Raw genomic sequence first — 17,798 nt, 5'->3', positions numbered from 1 at the left:
TTTGGCAGAGTTATGCAAAAAAATGTGTTTCGAGGTGTTTTGATAGAGTTTTTGGACCTTTTGGAATAAGAATTTGTAGTAACAAGAAGAAGAAAAATCTCATAACCTCTTGACGTCGGAGAATCGTTATTCCTGAATCTAGTACATCAATATAATTACAGAATCTTTGAAGCAATGAAGATTTCGTATAGAAACTACTACAGGTCGGACTCGATTATCCGGAGTCGGTTTCTGGGGCTTCCTAAAATAATATCTCACAAATGGAATGCTGTAAGAAGCTGAAATTTTGACTGATGGCTAATCAATGTTGGATTGCCAAAATGTCAAAATTTCAGCTTAATAGAGCATTTCGTTCCCCAGATATATATTTGAGAAGCATCAGAACCCGACTCCGGATAATCGAGTCCGACCTGTATGTATGTATAATATGTGTAGTATGCACCTCGAAATCGTTCCGGCAGAGGGTTTGAACTTAGTTTTGTGAGAAGTTCCATTGTAAGGCAAACATTATGTTAACCCATTTAAATCAAGAAATGAAAAATGGCTAAAAACATTTTTAAACATTTTCTTCGTCATCCTCGTCGTGTCTTTTCGTATGTTTCTGAAGTTCTTATGTTCATCTACTCTACCGGGGTCTTTCATAGTTTAGTTTGTAAATTGACAGCTATAACTCATCACCATACTGACGGAGATAAGATTCGATTACGGTCTTGTTCAACAGTTTTGCTGCATATTTGTTTTTTTTTCATGTATATTGTGCAACATGTATCTCTATGGTTACCCCACAATGTATTTTGACAACTTTCAGTAACGCTGGAAAGGACAGCTCTTAGTTGATAGTTGTGGAAGTCTTAATAAAACACATTCTTTACAAAAGCTGAACACCAGGTCGTATTCCAGTTGGGCCGTAATGCTAAGAACAGAAGGAAACAGATTTCATGACTAGAGTGAAAAGACGAACATGAATTAACATGAAATAAATGAACATCACACCAATAAACTACCCTGTACAAGGTGCGAACTTTTGCCCCGCATTACTCTACAGTTGATGGATAGTTTGATTTAATGTTCCACCAACAGGCGGCGCTAGAGAACTTACAAATTTTGAATTTCATACATCTCAGGACCCCTATTACATAGAAATACGATTTCTTCGGCAAAGTTGTTTGGTAAGTAAAGGACTTGCAGTTGATTTACCAATAGATGCGAGATTTTGTCACTAGAAGACCATTTTGCAAAAGCAGGCAAGGGATTAGAATTTCATGAAGAGTATTCTTCAAGCTGGAACTTTTTTCACTTTGGACATATTGTATTCAAATCAAATTGTAATCAAAGATCAATATCCCGGGAGCGGTCGGGTCGTGTACTGAGTACACGCACCATGAAAAATGCACGCACGTGGTACACAGCGTGAGCGCGGTGTCACTACAGGTAGTCAAAGACGCGACTGCTCGAGGAATATATAATTTTTAACTTTCAAAATTATATTTTGATTTGATTCACTTATTCCTTAAATATAAGAGTTAATAGCACAACAGCCAAAAATATTCTGCCTAAAGCGCTCCATCTTTGTGTAGCGCTAATCAATCAAGTCTAAAATTGTAGAAATTACAGATAACAAGATGAGGAACTATCAGTCAAAATTTGAGAATGTTTGATATATTTTATAAAAAGTTACGACTTGTTGAATGTTTTCAAGATAATTAATAAAATTGGTATGCTTTTGAAAATTTGCAACTTGCGCCACGGTGCGGCAGAAATTATCACTAAACGGCTATTAAACTGAAAGTGCTTGATCTACCAAATAACTTTACCGAAGCAACAATGTTTCTAATTATTCAGGATCCTGAGATAAACGAAACTTAAAATGTGTATACCCTCTAGCGCCTCCTGGTGGAAGGATTTGAAGGAATTTGATACGGCCTATCAATTGAAAGTTCTTGACCAGCCAAACAATTTTGTCGAGGACACCACCTGTCTAAATAGTTAGGATCTTGAAATATATGGGATGGATATTACGTCAGTGTTACATCTATTTTTGATATAACAAGAATCACCGACAAACAGACGACAAACACCTACGAAATTGAAACTCATATATCTCAGGACTCTAATTACTTAGACTTTAGACTTTTAGAATGTTGATGTCTTTGGAAAATTTGTTTATCTTGTCAAGAATTTTCAGTTTAAAAACCATTTGGTTCAAGTTTCTAACTGACTAGTGGTAGTTGAAATTTTTAAAAATCATGCACTTTATATTTATTTAAAAAATATTCAACATGTTGTAACTTCTTATAAAGTGTCCAAAGATTTTACCAAAAAATAGTTTCTCAACTAGTCAAAATTTGTTGGAAACTTTTTGAGAAATTCTAAACTATTTTAAACTTTTAATTAGCGTCGCCTAGTGAGATTCAGACTCACATCCAATAGTAAATCAGCTGTAAGTTGTTGACTTATCAAACAACTTTGCCAAAGACACTAACTCTCTAAGTATTTAGACTCTGACATATATAGGATGGATTTTTTTGTCAGAATTAGATCTATATGTCTCTGGAATCACAAAAATTGATGCCCCTAAGTGGTATGCAGATCCTCAGGTATGTCTTTGGTTCAATATTGCGCATTGCGCAGTTAAAAGTGCGACGAGGAAGTGCGGAATGTCAAATAAAAGTGCGATTTGGAGTCAGATCGTTTCGGTGTCTTCACCGCACTTATTCATTAGCTTATGGTGAATAAGAGCGGTGAAGACACCGAAACGATTTGATGCAATATCGCACTTTTATTTATTTAAGAATCCGCACTGTGTCGCAGTCCAGTTAGCAATGCAATAAACTATAACTGCTTGCACATCTTAAAGCGTTTTTAATTGAATCAATGACATTGCATAAATTATTGGAAAAATGTTTAATTCGACGGCGTGATTAGTTTTATGCTGCAAAAGCTAAATATCTGGCGGTGCGATGTAATGAATATCAACGGTTTAGTCTTTGGGACAATATTAGATGAATAAGGGTGGTACAAGGCCGAAAATGGGTACCATTAACCTTCATGAAGGAGTTTTCGTACTGCTGATAGCAATAACTTGGCCCTCCGAGCCATTTATCACAAAACGGATGTTCAATAGAATAAAGTTTCTCTTGGAGCAGTGAAAATAATGCAATAATATATTCACAAATTCGGGCAATTTTGGCTGATTATTGTGATTCTATCATGGTGTGCATTTTCGTGACGTTACAACGCGAGCAGAACCCTGTTTGAAACTGAACGGGCGTTGTAACGTCACGAAACGTAAAAGTCGATTATTCAAAAACAAATCCGAAATTTAAATGTTTTGTTCCATTGAATTGAAGAACAAACCAATAAATTTCAATGGTGGAAAAAAAATCAGAATAGGTATTTTTTTTATGTCTTTATTTATGAGATTTTCAGCCCGAGGCTGGTTCATCTCAGAAATCAGAATATCATAAAAATCCGATTTTTAAAGATGTTGGTAGCGCGTTAGAGAGGGTCGAATTCTAGCGCGCTGTAACGTCACGCTACAAATACGCATTTAAAACACGTTTTTCTAATGAAAACTAAATGTTGAATAGGTCAAATATATCAGAAATTTTACAAGGAATCCGAATATGAAAAAATATTTTGAGGTTTACGCTCGTTTCCATGAGTTATAGAGGAAAATCTGACTACGAATGCGTCAAAACGCTGTAACGTCACGGTAGAATGTGTCATTATTGAAAATATAGGTGATTAGAAAGTAAAAATCTGCACGAATTGTAATTTTATAAGGATTTTCCAGTGTTTCATAGCCTGTTGTGTAATTTGTACGGTTAATACAGTCCAATGAAGGAAGCCATCCAATACCGAACGCGCTGCGAATGGTCGATTCGGACACGGAATAAACCTTTCCGTCCCAAAATTGTATATTCTAAAAAAAAATCTGAATTTAATGAGGTCAAGATGTTTAAAATCGGTAAAAAAAATAGAGAGATAGACCATTGCAGTTTCGTAGCTTCCGGTCGGCATTCTTTTCCGTGCATTATCTCATGTTCTTTTAATTGATAAAAATAAAAACAAATAAAACGCAACTAATTATGTACATATTCTACTTTATTTATCAACACCACTTCCCTCGCATTGCTCCAACACTCCTATCAACTCAGCCAACCGTTCCCGGCTCATCTCGAAGCGCATCGCCTTGAGCTTCTGATCTTTACCTCGACAGTTCAGCACAACCGTAGCGATCTGCTCCCTCGCGGAAGCCAAACTGCTATTGCCCATGATCCACTTTACGTCCCAATCGAACGATTCCATCAGCAGATGGTCTTTGGCGTTGATCTCGTTGACGAGAAACTGGCAAATCTCCGGTTTTCGAAGCTGAACCGCTTCGACCAAGGCGCCCTGCATCGGCGGGCTCAGATTGGAGAAGTGAGCTTTCAGCTCGGATTCGTTGATCTCTCCCAGACAGTACTGCCGAAGTAGATTTTCCAACAGGCGAAGCGTAACGGTAAGATCTTCCGAGGATGCGCTGGCTAGATTTAGGGCGGATGCTAGCTTGGCCCGAGTGGAAGCTGATTTGGGTAACTCCAAACGGTGATCGATAATAAGGTGGATAATCTAAGAAATTTATATTATTAGAGGTGTGTCTAGTTTAGTCAGTATTGACAATAGGGTAACGAGCCACTTGGACAGCGGCTGGTATTTTGGGCACTTTTCGTAGTCAGTTCTAAATCAATTGATTTGATTTTTTTACACGGCTAGATACCATATCTAACCGCGTTCTAAAAATTGTGTCAATTGATTCAAAATTAACTGATCTATAGCAGAAAAGTGCCCAAAATAGAAGCCCTGCCGAATGATTCCACTTCCCTGTGTTGACTCCCACGAATTTTTGCAATATTTATTAGATATACTAACTAAGCACTGATGATTCATAGAATACTTTGTCATATTATGATACAAGTCTTCAATTACCTGAACAATATCATCTTCTTTGGCGACATTAATAAGCAAATCGTGCATTATGGTACTTTATGACTCCAAACCAATAAATTTCCAAATAAATGGCAATGTTTACATCCAATCGAATCAAGTTGTTGATAAAATTTATGAACGCAAACAAACAAACCATCGAGAAAAACATTAACAAATTTTGTTCTGAATAGATTTTAACTTGACACATGACAGATGCTTGTATGCAAGCATGACTTACAAGTTTACCGACATCGGTAAAAACAAGTGCAACAACAATGCTCAATTCGTGTTGAAATGACTGTTATGGCACAAACAAATTCAACGAAAAATTTAATTGAAATTCTATTCAATGAGGCCAACGTTATTCAGATTACTCCATTTTACGAACCATTTTTATGAATGAAATTTTGACACGAGGTGGCGTCCTAACACGTGTATATCAATATCAACACCGCTGTCGTTTCGTATAAAAAATTGCATTCGCTTGATCGAACTTATGGTATATAGGGTATGTGTTCCATCAGTAATCTCACGCTCCCATTTTCATCTCATTCGAAAACAAGCGATTACGACACCGATTGATTCCGTTCTTTTTGTTTTCATGCGTGCTCACTTCTAACAAAAAATACAAAAATAAGAAACAAAACAAACAGCGCTTCAATCCTTTGTTTTTCGTAGGATGAAAATGGGAGCAACATGCTTAACAAGGGAACCAATACCCTACGTATACACTGCTGGCGACTGGAAAACTGTATCGCATGGTTTATCGTACCGTCAAGTCGCCAGTCGCCGTGTGCTTTCGAATTTTTTTTTCATTATTTCCATATTCAAATAGAATGGTATGACAATTTCATTTTGATTTCAACAATACAACATTAATTAATTATTGTTACCATGTCAAAACGCGCATTAGAAACTTTTAACAGTAGGAGAGACTGAGGACACTACTTGATCCCTGGGCAGTGTTGGTAAAAACTCAAATTCTCAAATCTCATGGTTGAGTTGTTTCACGCGCGATTCTTGACTCGCCAAACTCACCGCCGAAAAAATCATGCATGAGCTGACTCGCGATTTCACTCATTGCTTTATTTCTGGTGTTCTTTTTATTTACATCAAAGTTTTAAGAATTATATGATAGAACAAAAGCAAATCTAGCGTACAATAACATTAAATGCCGTTCAAATTGATTTTAATTCGTTTTACAAGCGAACGAGATTTCAGCGCTTGACTCGTGAGAGCGAGATTTTGCATGAAAATCTCGCGCGTGAGAAAATGATTCAGAATCGCGCACGAGTTTGCTCACGCAGGAGCGGTTCATGAGTCTGCTTTGAGTGTGATTTTACCAACACTGTCCCTGGGGAGATTCAAGTCAAAACAGTTTTCTCCTAGCATATTTTTTTTCCAAAACTACATCTGAACAAACGACTATGTTTTGTGATTTCGATTTTGCATTGCACTATTTTTTAACGGCTGATGGTTTGTTTTCAGTCCTTCAGACATCTTTTGGACGATTCTGAAAAATCTCAATAATTTTGTGAAAAATCAACCAATTCGTGTCAAAATTTCACAGCACATAGTTCAAATAAAATACTATCAAACGTATTTATCCAAATAAGGGTGTTATACTAGTTATTTATGTAACGAGTTGCAAAAAGTTGATTTTTTCAGCACGCGTCGTACATTTATCCAACGAGGCTTGCCGAGTTGGATAAATACGAAGAGTGCTGAACAAAGCGAGTTTTGCAACGAGTTCCATACAAAATTTTATGCAATGATTTTTTCATAATGCAACTCATTTGAGTTGCATAATGTTCATAATGCAACTCAAATGAGTTGCATTGTGAACATTATACAACTATTTTTCATTATACAACTAATTTCAGTTGCATAATGAACCAGTTCGGAAAAAATGGCCATTATGATACCAAAATGAGTTATATAAAATAAAAATTATGATACTGAATTGCATAATTTTTTTTTTGCAACTCGGCACTATAATATTATATTTTATACTTGTCGTTTTGGTAAGGTAACGGCCTACTTTTCAGCACGATATCAAACAATTGCATTATGGTTCATAATGCAACTCATTTCGGTTGCATTATGAATTATAATGCCTTTGGGTTCTTTAGGGGTATCCACATTATTTCATAATCGGATTTTCCGCCCAAAAATTAGTCGAAATCCAAAATTTCATAATTTTTGGAGTTTTTGTTCGGGTCGAACTGTCATTTTATCGACTGAACTGTTATTCTATCCACGAAAATTAAGCTGTTTTGTTAATTTTGTTGGAAGTTAGGTAGCGTTGAACGCTCGGGTAGCGTCGAACCTTCAGGTACGTGAATGGCTGCAGTATTGTTGGTAGGTACAATTGTTGGAGAGATGGCAGAGGTATGAAGTTTAGAAGAAAAATGTTGAATAGGAGGCAATCAGTGAAGTACTAGATTGAAAGTAGTGAGCTGGATTTTTGTATGGTGAGATGTTCAATTCTCCATTTTTGCAATGAATTGGTGCAAACAGCGTGGGTTATATGATTTCTTGGCTAATTTGATGCTGTTTGAGCAAAAGTTTGGGTAACTTTGTTGTTGTATTATTTATTTAATGCAAGTTCAACAACACAGTTACCCAAACTTTTGCTCAAACAGCATCAAATTAGTCAAGAAATCATATAACCCACGCTGTTTGCACCAATTCATTGCAAAAATGGAGAATTGAACATCTCACCATACAAAAATCCAGCTCACTACTTTCAATCTAGTACTTCACTGATTGCCTCCTATTGTATATACCTGAATGGAATAAAGAGTGTGGCGGTTGCAGATTGAGGTATCAGTCGGCAGCCGTCTAGTTTGATGGAAGATGTCTAGCGTTTTATTTTCATTGTAATTTAGAAACAGGCATCGACGGAGCTAGCCTCGCTATGGCCTGCGTGGCCATGGTGGACTAGCCTCCAACAAATTTAACCATCAAAACCAAGGTATTAGAATCCAACAAAATCACGTTTTACTTAGAAAAATGAGCTCTTTCAATTAGGCTATAGAAAATAGCAATATTTTATTGACTAAACAACCCAATTGTTTGATTGACAACCTCAGTCTGACCTCAGTTTGCACGTTTGCTTGAAAAGCTGTGACGGTTACAGCACGGCATGCTTGATCCAAATTTTGTGTTTAGCGAGATAGAACACGTGGCCGTTCCCATTCAACCACCGCGAAGCACGATGATATTGATGGAAACGATTATATTCTAATGAATTATTTTCTTTCTTTCATCGAAAAAAATGTTGTTTGCAACTCGTTGCAAAACATGATTTTAACAGCACTCGTGCTGTTTCACGTACAACTCGTGCTGTAAAAATCATCATTTTGCAACTCGTTACACAAATAACTATTAATTATTGCAGCTTAATATACACAATAGTGACATGATCCCCCGAGGATTACACACACATGATATATGAAAAAAAATAAAATTCTTTCCGGAAGCTTCTATTTATGTACTTGGAATTCTAGTATATTCAATGATAAAATGTGTCAGATAAATATTATTTTAGTAAACCATGATAAGGGGGAAAAGTCTCCCCATTTGTGCTCATTCTGCGAATGGAGTGACGTGAGAAAAGTCGGAGTCGTATATCGAGGTGAGAAATCTCAACTCGAATGAGGTGACTCTCCATTTGATTTACACGGCAAGTCACTTCATTCGAGACGGTATTCCCCACGTCGATATACGACTCCGACTTTTCTCACGTCACTCCATTCGCAGAATGAGCACAATTTTCAAAATACGGCATATCCTTAAAATATTAAGGAAATCTTACATTTTTAAATAATACACCATATTCGTCCAAAACACAAGAATACTTCAAAAGAAAATGAATAGGAGGCCTCTAGAGTTATTTTCCCTTTAAATGAACCATGTGTAGAAAAGGGGATCAAATGTCACTAATTTTTGAAAAATACACCATAAAGGTGCCATTAGACTGTTTATCGTTATGACAAATCTAGAGCAACATTTGAAAAGGACCCAAGAGGTCTTGTGTCTTTTTTTCTAAAACTCTCCGTAGAGCATAACAGCAGCCCGCCCACGCAAATGAACACCGTTATCCGAAAGATCGATGTTTGCTCTATCTGATAACGGTCTTGGTTTTTGTGAATAAGCTGATGGGGGCTCAGGAGCGACGTGTGAAGTTATTGTTTACCAATGCTTGTATGCCCTTTTCAAATGTTGCTCCAGAAATATTTGGTATTCAAGCCCGACATTCATCCAAGGTTGCTATGAATCACGTTGCGTTGATCATTTGGTGGGATTGTTTTGTCAAATATTTGTCACGTCTAATGGGACCTTAAGACATGCATGCCTCCACAGTTTTGATAATTTTAACAATAATTTAAAGTACTTTTGTTGTTTATGAACTTGCCATAGATGTTCCATTTTATACGAAAATCGGATCTAGTTTTGTGTTTTCCCTAAAGTTACAGGTAAATTTACCCTCGTCGTGCACTAGGTAAGCGCAAGCTAAAGGGTGAGTCGTTAATTATTGTGCCACCCTACCTTCAACTGATTCGCAAACTGTCTACAGTTAACGAAATGAAACCAAAATTTTTACAGTACATAATTTAGTTTATATATGTATTATAACTTTTTGGTATCGGTTCAAATTTAGGATGCGTTTAACCCTCTAATACCCAAATTTTTGATTTTGATCTAAATATCATTTTTCGTCATCTAAAATCGATTTAAACATGTTTTGGAAGATGATTCTTTTCAATTCTCGATTTCGTGAATTTCAGTTTTTGATTTTTCTAATTTTTATTTTTGAACATCCCCACACTTTTATATTTTTCCTGGAAGCCAATTTGAGGAACGGATTTTTTGAGATGAAAACATTTTGAGATTTTATGATTATTGTTGAAATATAATTATTTTAAATTTTTTTCACAAACAATTTTATTTTCCGTGTAATATTAAGGGAAATAATTTTAGAGTGTATTCGATTCCCTTAAACTATTAAACAAGGATAGAATGATTTGGAAAAAATTTAAAATATGTTAATTGTAGCGATTCAATACAAAATAAACAATGACTTCTAAAAGGTGACTAAAACATCAATTTTTCAATGATTTTTAAAAAATGTAAATACGCTTTAAAATACACCAAAAACCATTTTGAGATATACAAAACAGTCCTAAATATCAGCCAAAAATATAATAAAATTGATTTTCCATAAAACAAAAATTTCTAAAATGCTCAAACAATACCCCGTCTAAAGGCGGGATTGGGTATTAGAGGGTTAAAGGACAAACGTCTTGAAATCCCGCTTCAAAAGTGCATCAGAACTTCAGATGCACAATTCTCAAGAAGCAAGCTTCAAACAACAGTGCATTTTGTTATTCTGTTCTTGCTTACTTGTAATAAGCATCAAATAAGGCCGCACGGGACTACGTGTAATTTTTCCTATCTTCCCTCTCTTTCTAACAATTTGCCTCACGATTTTGAAGATGCAAATATCAAATTCCACTGCACTGACGTAGCTGAAACTTTAGTCGATTGTGCACCGCAAGTGAGCAAATGAACGATCAAATTTTTAGCCAATAATATGAAGTAGAAGTTGAGATTTGCATCTTACTAACAACCGAACAATGGCGGACAATTCAACCACCGTCCCGTCCGGCCATAAGAAGATCAGGTGCGCTGGTTTTGTTTACGAAGAGATTAGTGCGCTCGAAATCGTGAGTAGGTGCCAAAGCCGGCCATTGTGGCGGCCATTATGGGATTCTAACAAGTCCGTCCTTCTAGTTACTTTCTAATCACCGCATGACTTTATGATAATTGAATTTTATTGGCTTTTCTCGGTGAACTTAATACTACTCAAAGAAGGATGGAGATGGTAAAGTGGCTCCGTAGCTTGAAGGAAAGAAGCGAATAGGGAGTCGTGGGTTCCAATTCCACAGAAGCACGTAGAGCGATGTATACCGTCATGATCAACGACTGAGAAGGAAGTGTACCCTTTTAACCATCTGTCCGGAAACCAAGAGTATCTCTAGGTTATTTATTGTCCGCCAAGCTGTTTAAACATGAGAGGCTGTGTTGGACTAGTCACTGGCACGGTTGTTAGATATAGGCATTTTCAGTTGACAGGTCCGTGTATGCCACTGTTTACAACTGGAAAACGAGCAAACGCTCAACTGTCATTTTCATAGCAGAACTGTCAAAGGCCCCTAAAATCAGCTGATTTTAAACGTCTTCTGATTAGGCCTATTCAATGGATAATCATGAAATTGAAGACGGCTTGAAGTGGCACATCAAGTTCATGAGATACAACATATGGGTAATTCTCGCTGTGACCGGCCCACTATTTACACCTTGTCTTCAAAAATGTTGAAGGTGCCGATTTCCTGAAAGCCCTCGCCTAAAAAGTAAGAAAAATGCATTTGGTTACTTAAATTGATGGACCCCCCGTTAGTTAGAGCCACAACAATTTTTGCAGACCCCTCGATTTTGGTCAAATGGTGGCTCACTTAAACCGTTATTACTCGAAAGTTTCTCCAACAACCACCTCAAAACGAATTGTTGTTGAAAAGATAATAAAAAGTTGGGTCGGCCATATTGATTTTGGCCGCCATCTTGGATTTTTATACCAAAACATTTTTTTCACCATGAGGGCAACCAACGATTTTAAAATTTTTTACATTAGTTGAAAGCTGGGACATTTATACAAAACATATCATAAAATTAGAGATCTCTTTTTCTTGTTTCAAAAGTTATCAAAAGTTATCTGCCGTTTCGTAAATTATGCCACTTTTGCGCACTGGGCCCGGTGCCGACCGTATACATAAATTCAGCGTTATTTCGCAGTGTTTACAAACACGAATTAAAATTCTGAACCCACTAATGGAAAGCTGAAGGTTTAAGCTTTTCAAAACACTAAAAAAGTTATAAAAACAATGCCCGCATCATTAAGAAACAGGCAAAAACGGAAACGAACCTCCGATTTGGCCAAATTTTGCGGCACGCACCTTTGTGTATACATGCAGGCGTAAACTCGGATGCTGTTGCATGTCTTTGCCGGTGCGCATGGAAATGTATGGAGAAAACGTGACTTAATTTACAAAACTGCAGATAACTTTTGAAAGAAGAAAAAGACATCTAATTTTTTGATATGTTATGTATAAATGTCCCAGCTTTCAATTGATGCAAAAATTTTGAAAATCGGTGGTTGCCCTCATGGTGAAAAAAATGTTTTGGTATAAAAATCCAAGATGGCGGCCAAAACCAATATGGCCGACCCAACTTTTTATTATTGTAAATAGTAGCTCTAACTTTCCTCTTTTCTACAACAATTCGTTTTGAGGTGGTTGTTGGAGAAACTTTCGAGTTATAACGGTTTAAGTGAGCCACCATTTGACCAAAATCGAGGGGTCTGCAAAAATTGTTGTGGCTCTAACTAACGGGGGGTCCATCAATTTGAGTAACCAAATGCATTTTTCTTACTTTTTAGGCGAGGGCTTTCAGGAAATCGGTACCTTCAACATTTTTGAAGACAAGGTGTAAATAGTGGGCCGGTCTCAGCGAGAATTACCCATTAGCGTGGGACACAAAAAGACATTTTACTCCTGTACACTTTTTGAGTTCCATTTTGGTCCCATATCAACTGTGCAAAATTTCAGATCAATCGGAGAAACTATATTTTAGCGCCAGCCATTTTAAGTTTTCATACGATTTAGTATGGGGAAAATCAATTTTTCAAAGAAAAATCGCCACAGGTTGCCCCTTAACCCCTAAAAATAAGTCGATGAATGATTTCTGTTGGAAATTTTACAAGGAACCAACCCTCCGAAAACCGCAAAGCGATCTGAGGCATGTGAAAAAAGTTATTGACTGATAACCGAATGGCATGCAAACGCTGTTCAACATGTAAGGAATAACAATAAATAATAAAATCTCGTTTTTTTATCGATCAGGTGAGGCCTAATAATTTTTTCCACGAACGTCGCATCGATTTGCTGTCTTCGGAGGTCTGATTCCTAGTAAAGTATTCTACAGAAATCATTCGTCGACTTATTTTTAGGGATCAAGGGGTGTCTCCTAGCGATTTTTCTTTGCAGGAGTAAAATTTCCCCATAGTAAATCGTATGAAAAACTAAGAATGGCGGGCGCTAAAATATAGTTTTTCCAATCGATCTGAAATTTTGCACAGTTGATATGGGACCAAAGTGGAACTCAAAAAGTATACAGAAACTTGAGTTTTTCCATTTTTTGTATTTTCTCATATAAACCGTGTAGTAGGCTATTACCCATATATAGATGTAACGAATACCGAAGGGCGAGAAATATGGGCATATCCTTATCACCCAGATTCTGATTTTCTTCATAGTTCTTTACCTGTTGGTAGCGATTGCCATCGTTTCAAAACAAACCATTTGTATGCACGCTAAAACCGCTCAGCTCTAAAATGTGTAAGACCTACTCATAAGTGCATAATTTCCAGACCAAAATCAGCTCGTACACTCTTTTAGATGCGAAATGTCGATATTTTTTGTTTGCCAAGGTTACCTAGCTTATTGCAAATTTCACGATTTTGCGGACGCAGGAGCTGATTTTGTGAATGTGCAACTGCTACACATTTGTTGGGTGGTCTGGAAATTGAGCACTTATGCGTAGGTTTTAGCGTGTGGCTGCCTGTTACTAGAAATCGTGGCCACCCCTGTGCCTCCACGGGTGTCACAGGAATGATGTGATGTTTATGAAAACGATTACTGATAGTTCTTTCTCAGTGAAATGCCCCTGCTTCAATTTTCTAATGTTTGTTCACTTTATTCTGTTTATTTTGATTCTTGTGTGTGTTTTCTTCAGTATAGTTTCCAGCTGTCGGAGGCTGATGGACTCTTTTGCCATTTGTTCTGTGTTTTTTTTTTAATCTGTTGCTTGGCTAAGCAGTTCAATTTATTTAGCGTCTATTGCGATGTGTGTTGCTGTTGTTGGTAGTACATACATTCATAAACTATTGTTATTGTTTGCCTTTCAAATCCGATTCCTAATCCGAGCGCGACCGAGACTCCTCCCGCATTCGCCATCCTCACGCCGCCTACACCATTATTGGCCAACGATGCCAAAAAGAAACTCGAAAGGGGTGTTCCGATCACAAAAGTTGCCTTTACATTTTCGTTACTTTTTTTTGTTATTTCGTTTTTAATTCGTTTGCTCGCGACTCTACAACCATTTTGTGTATGTTTTTGTGTAGTTTTTGATTCGGACAGTTGTTGTTTTCTATTATCTTGACATCTTTCTGCTTAAAATTGACATATCGACAACTATATTTTCTCTTAAACTGCGGGTCTTTGCTGGTAGGATTTGCTCTTTTTTTTTGTTTCCTTTTGATTTGATCCCGAGACGGAGAGGTATGTTTTGCAATAGTTTTACTTTAAAAAGTGTATAATAGTTCGATTCGCGCAAATATTCGTTCATGACGATCGTTAAAAACGGTGAGGTGGTGGTTTTTACCCTTTTCCTAGTGTGACTAGACTAAAATGTTTCGTCACACCCAGTTCGGGGTGGCGTCAGTAAGTCTGTCTGTGGCAGTCTTTCTTTGTTGCAAAAATTTCGTGGGATCTCGTGTTGTATAATTTGCTCTAAGAAAATGATTCCTCTTCCTCGCCTCTAATTCTCGTTTTTTTTTTTTGTTTTGCTGTGTACGCTACTTGAGGAAGAGGACGGGTGTAAAATTGCTGCAGCAATGTGGCGTTCGCATTTAAAATGGTCTCTCTAAAAATAGAGATCGATCCAAAGGTGATGGTGGTGGTCAACTCCGCGTCGGGATTTCGGCTCAAAATGTAAGTTTGTGAATGTTGAGGCACTCCATGTTTGAATCATTTCGAATCATTTTGATTCTGACCATGGTTATGCCCCAGCAGTATGTGATTTTTTCGTGTATGCCTCGTCTGGTATCCTTTTCTACTATTGATAAACTTTTAAAAACTACAGTTATGCTTTTCTTGTGTGAATTTTTGCTTCGTTTTATGACATGTACTATGAAATTTTGGATTAAATATGGACTTGCTTTTGAATTCGTTACGGCTAGAATTATGAAATTTTCTCGTTCTCTACCATGCAAAAATTGTGTGCAGCTGCTCCTTCTTCGACCTTATCTTTCTCAATCTTCTTCCTTTCTTTGAAATAGAATTTACAACAAAGATATAAAAGAAAAGAACTTACGCTTATGTTTACATTTTTTCTTCGAAAAAAGTTTAGCTTTATAGGATAATTTATCAATTATCAATTAAACTATAAATAGTAATCCTTTTACATTTATGAAGCGGCTTCCCAACTAGGAAACGAGCGAAGGATGGAGGACAGATGGTGCAAGTTTGCTTCAAACTTTCCCTTTCGGAGATCATTTGCTTCCATCCTTCTTCACGGTAAAAATTAATTTCCGAATTAGGTTGAATTTATCGTTGCAGACTTTTGAATCTTGTTTACCAAAAGTTCCAACACCGAACTCAGAAATTTATTTTTACGTGTGCTCGTGACTGTTGGTGCAACTTCTTTCTCTTTCTCTCCCATTGTTTGTATGTCGATAATATCCCAAGGTTTTGTGTGTGTGTTTTTTATGTTCTCCCCAATAACCAGAGGAAAATGAAATTGTTTGCGACGTGTTCGTTTTTTTTTATCAATCATATCTTTTATTTGCTTTCGATTCTATCTTGTAAAACTGGACAATGCAATCATTTATGGACAATCAGTAGTAAGAGTTGTAATAGTAGTAGTAATTACTCTCATTAACTTAGTGCTTGCAGCTTGAATAGTTTTCCCTTTTTATATCTTTTTTTATTTCTCTCTGCTAAACTTAAAGAAAAGAAAAAAACATGAGGTGCCTCTGCCTTACAACATATCCGAAAAAGACTCGCTCTCTACAACACACGCACACAAGCTGAATGTGCTTTACCTTAATGCGATTTTTTTTCCTTGTTTACTTATCGAACCCTTCTAAATATATGCGTTTTCTGAAAGTATTTATGGTGATTTTTTTTTCATTAAATATTTTCATAAAATTAATTATAATATAACTTTAAATTTTAAAAATATGTAAAAAGGTTCTTTCGTTCCCGCTTTTTTATCATCAGTGGTGTGTGCTGCGTTCTCTGGATGCTGTTTAATCGGGTTGTCGTCACTGCTTTCCTGCCTATGTGAATATTGTTGACGGGCTGTTTTCCTCCTTTCCCCGGTTGCCCGGGGGAAAGTAATCCTGATGGTTTCTGTTGTGTGTGTTGCTTTCGTTTCGTTTTTTTTATTATTCTGTCCACTTGCTCTCGCTCTCTCCTCGCGGTATTTATAATTACGATTACAATTAATTAATTAATAATAATAATCAATAGATTTTTTATTCAGCCGTTACTTCTGCTGCCGGCGGAGGTTGCTGAAGTTGAGCTGCCTTCTCTGGAATTTTCTCCTGTGGATGGTAATAGAACAAAAGGATTGATATTAGAAACCATTTAGGTATTTATAAACTAGATGAGCATTGTTAAATATGACTTCCTAATTATTGCCTCGAAACGCTTTGAAGTTCACAGGGGGGATGACGAACGGTCGGAATCAGCATCCCAGAATTCCCAGCAACCCTCCTTTAGTATAACTTGAAGCTGAATAAGGGCGGGGTTGCGAAGATGTTAAGGTGCTGTCCACTAACTACGTAGAGTAGACTAATTATGGGCCATCTCAGACACCTCTCCCCCGCCGCAGACTTTTGTTCATACATTTTTTTCGAAATTTGTACGGAGCGTAGACTTAAGGCAGAGCCCCCGTCCCACCTAAGAGGCGTTTTACAATGTCGTTCTTTGTTGGGCTGTTTGCAAAGAGTGTAATCTTGCCTAGTTTGGGTAGTGGCTACGATTAGGATAGCTCAGATCAATCTTCAGCATAAAAAACAGCAACCATCAATATTTGCAGACTTATGCAAAATGGTACAGCCCAAGTGGCGTTAGTCCAAGAACCTTACTTTTGTAAGGCGAATTTCTATCTAGGAACCCTTGTGAATCCGGTGTATGCTACTATCAGTAAAAATGATATGGCAAACTCGCGTGCCATGCCTCGAGCCTTTCTGCATTCGTTGCTACACTCATAGCTAAACTAACTACTAGAGATGTATGTGCTATCACAATCGATGTATCTGTTGGAAACCTCAACAGGAAATACGTTTATTGTTCGGTTTATTTACCGCATGATGAACCATTCCCTACGAATGCTTTCAAGCAAGTTATCGCATACTGCACTTCAAAAGGCCTTCCGCTAATTGTTGGCAGTGATGCTAATGCTCACCATACAATCTGGGGCAGACATCAATTTGGGAGGCTCCAGTTTAATGGAATACTTGAGTAGTACAGAGCATGGATTACTTAACATAGGCAACCGCCCAACCGTCTTGGTATCTGCTAGAGAAGAAGTGTTAGACGTAACGCTTTGCTTTAGCAGAATTAGACACGAGCTGACCAATTTTGAATGTGTCAGGTGAAGAATCTTCATCTGATCATCACATCTTTTTTGAACATTCAAATGCCATTTCTCAAACTTTGCGTTTCAGCAATCCCCGGTCAACCAACAGAGATCTCTTCACTGATTTGGTTGCGGCCAAACTTCATGGATACTCTCCATCCATTGATACTGCAAGTGATTTAGATGATGCCATTCATACTACAACGACTTTCATTGTGGAAGCTTTTGAAGTAGCTTGTCCTGCACGGTCTGTGAAAACCACAACCCCTTGGTAGAACTCTGATCTGGTCAAGCTCAGGAAATAATGTAGAAAGAGTTGGAACAGACACAGTTCGGCT

The 17,798-nt window shown here is 37.2% G+C and overlaps 2 protein-coding genes and 1 long non-coding RNA gene across 13 annotated transcripts in view; 1 reads left to right on the top strand and 2 right to left on the bottom strand.

Annotated features, from left to right (window-relative positions):
- Window positions 1-4,089: 4,089 nt before the first annotated feature.
- Window positions 4,090-5,134, bottom strand: LOC115254061 (uncharacterized). The gene is made up of 2 exons (XM_029862253.2): window positions 4,972-5,134; window positions 4,090-4,614 (listed from the first exon to the last, which is right to left on the bottom strand). The coding sequence occupies exons 1-2, from the start codon at window positions 5,017-5,019 to the stop codon at window positions 4,108-4,110; spliced, it is 555 nt and encodes a 184-aa protein (XP_029718113.2). The 5' UTR covers window positions 5,020-5,134; the 3' UTR covers window positions 4,090-4,107.
- Window positions 5,135-9,530: 4,396 nt separating this feature from the next.
- LOC134287822 (uncharacterized) lies at window positions 9,531-15,201 on the top strand. Its single transcript, XR_009997564.1, has 2 exons — window positions 9,531-9,642; window positions 10,263-15,201. It is a non-coding gene; the product is annotated as an uncharacterized LOC134287822 (long non-coding RNA).
- A 429-nt stretch (window positions 15,202-15,630) lies between these two features.
- The window catches only part of LOC109419572 (cell surface glycoprotein 1), a 254,760-nt gene continuing 252,592 nt past the window's right edge, over window positions 15,631-17,798 (bottom strand). For all 11 annotated transcript variants that reach the window (XM_062850821.1, XM_062850823.1, XM_062850822.1 and 8 more), the window contains one exon: window positions 15,631-16,420. In XM_062850821.1, coding sequence (XP_062706805.1) covers window positions 16,352-16,420 — 69 coding nt within the window. In that variant the 3' untranslated portion in view covers window positions 15,631-16,351. The remainder of the gene's footprint in view (window positions 16,421-17,798) is intronic.

Source organism: Aedes albopictus, chromosome 2 (genome assembly GCF_035046485.1).
Source record: "Aedes albopictus strain Foshan chromosome 2, AalbF5, whole genome shotgun sequence".
Classification (NCBI taxonomy): Eukaryota; Metazoa; Arthropoda; class Insecta; order Diptera; family Culicidae; genus Aedes; species Aedes albopictus.
Note: the sequence above shows the minus strand (reverse complement) of the source record. Positions and strands in the feature narration are given on the sequence as shown.

Coding starts and splice junctions, on each gene's coding strand:
- LOC115254061 (XM_029862253.2), bottom strand. CDS start 5,019: ATGCACGATTTGCTTATTAATGTCGCCAAAGAAGATGATATTGTTCAG. Junction 4,615..4,971: donor AAGAAGATGATATTGTTCAG/GTAATTGAAGAC, acceptor TAAATTTCTTAG/ATTATCCACCTTATTATCGA.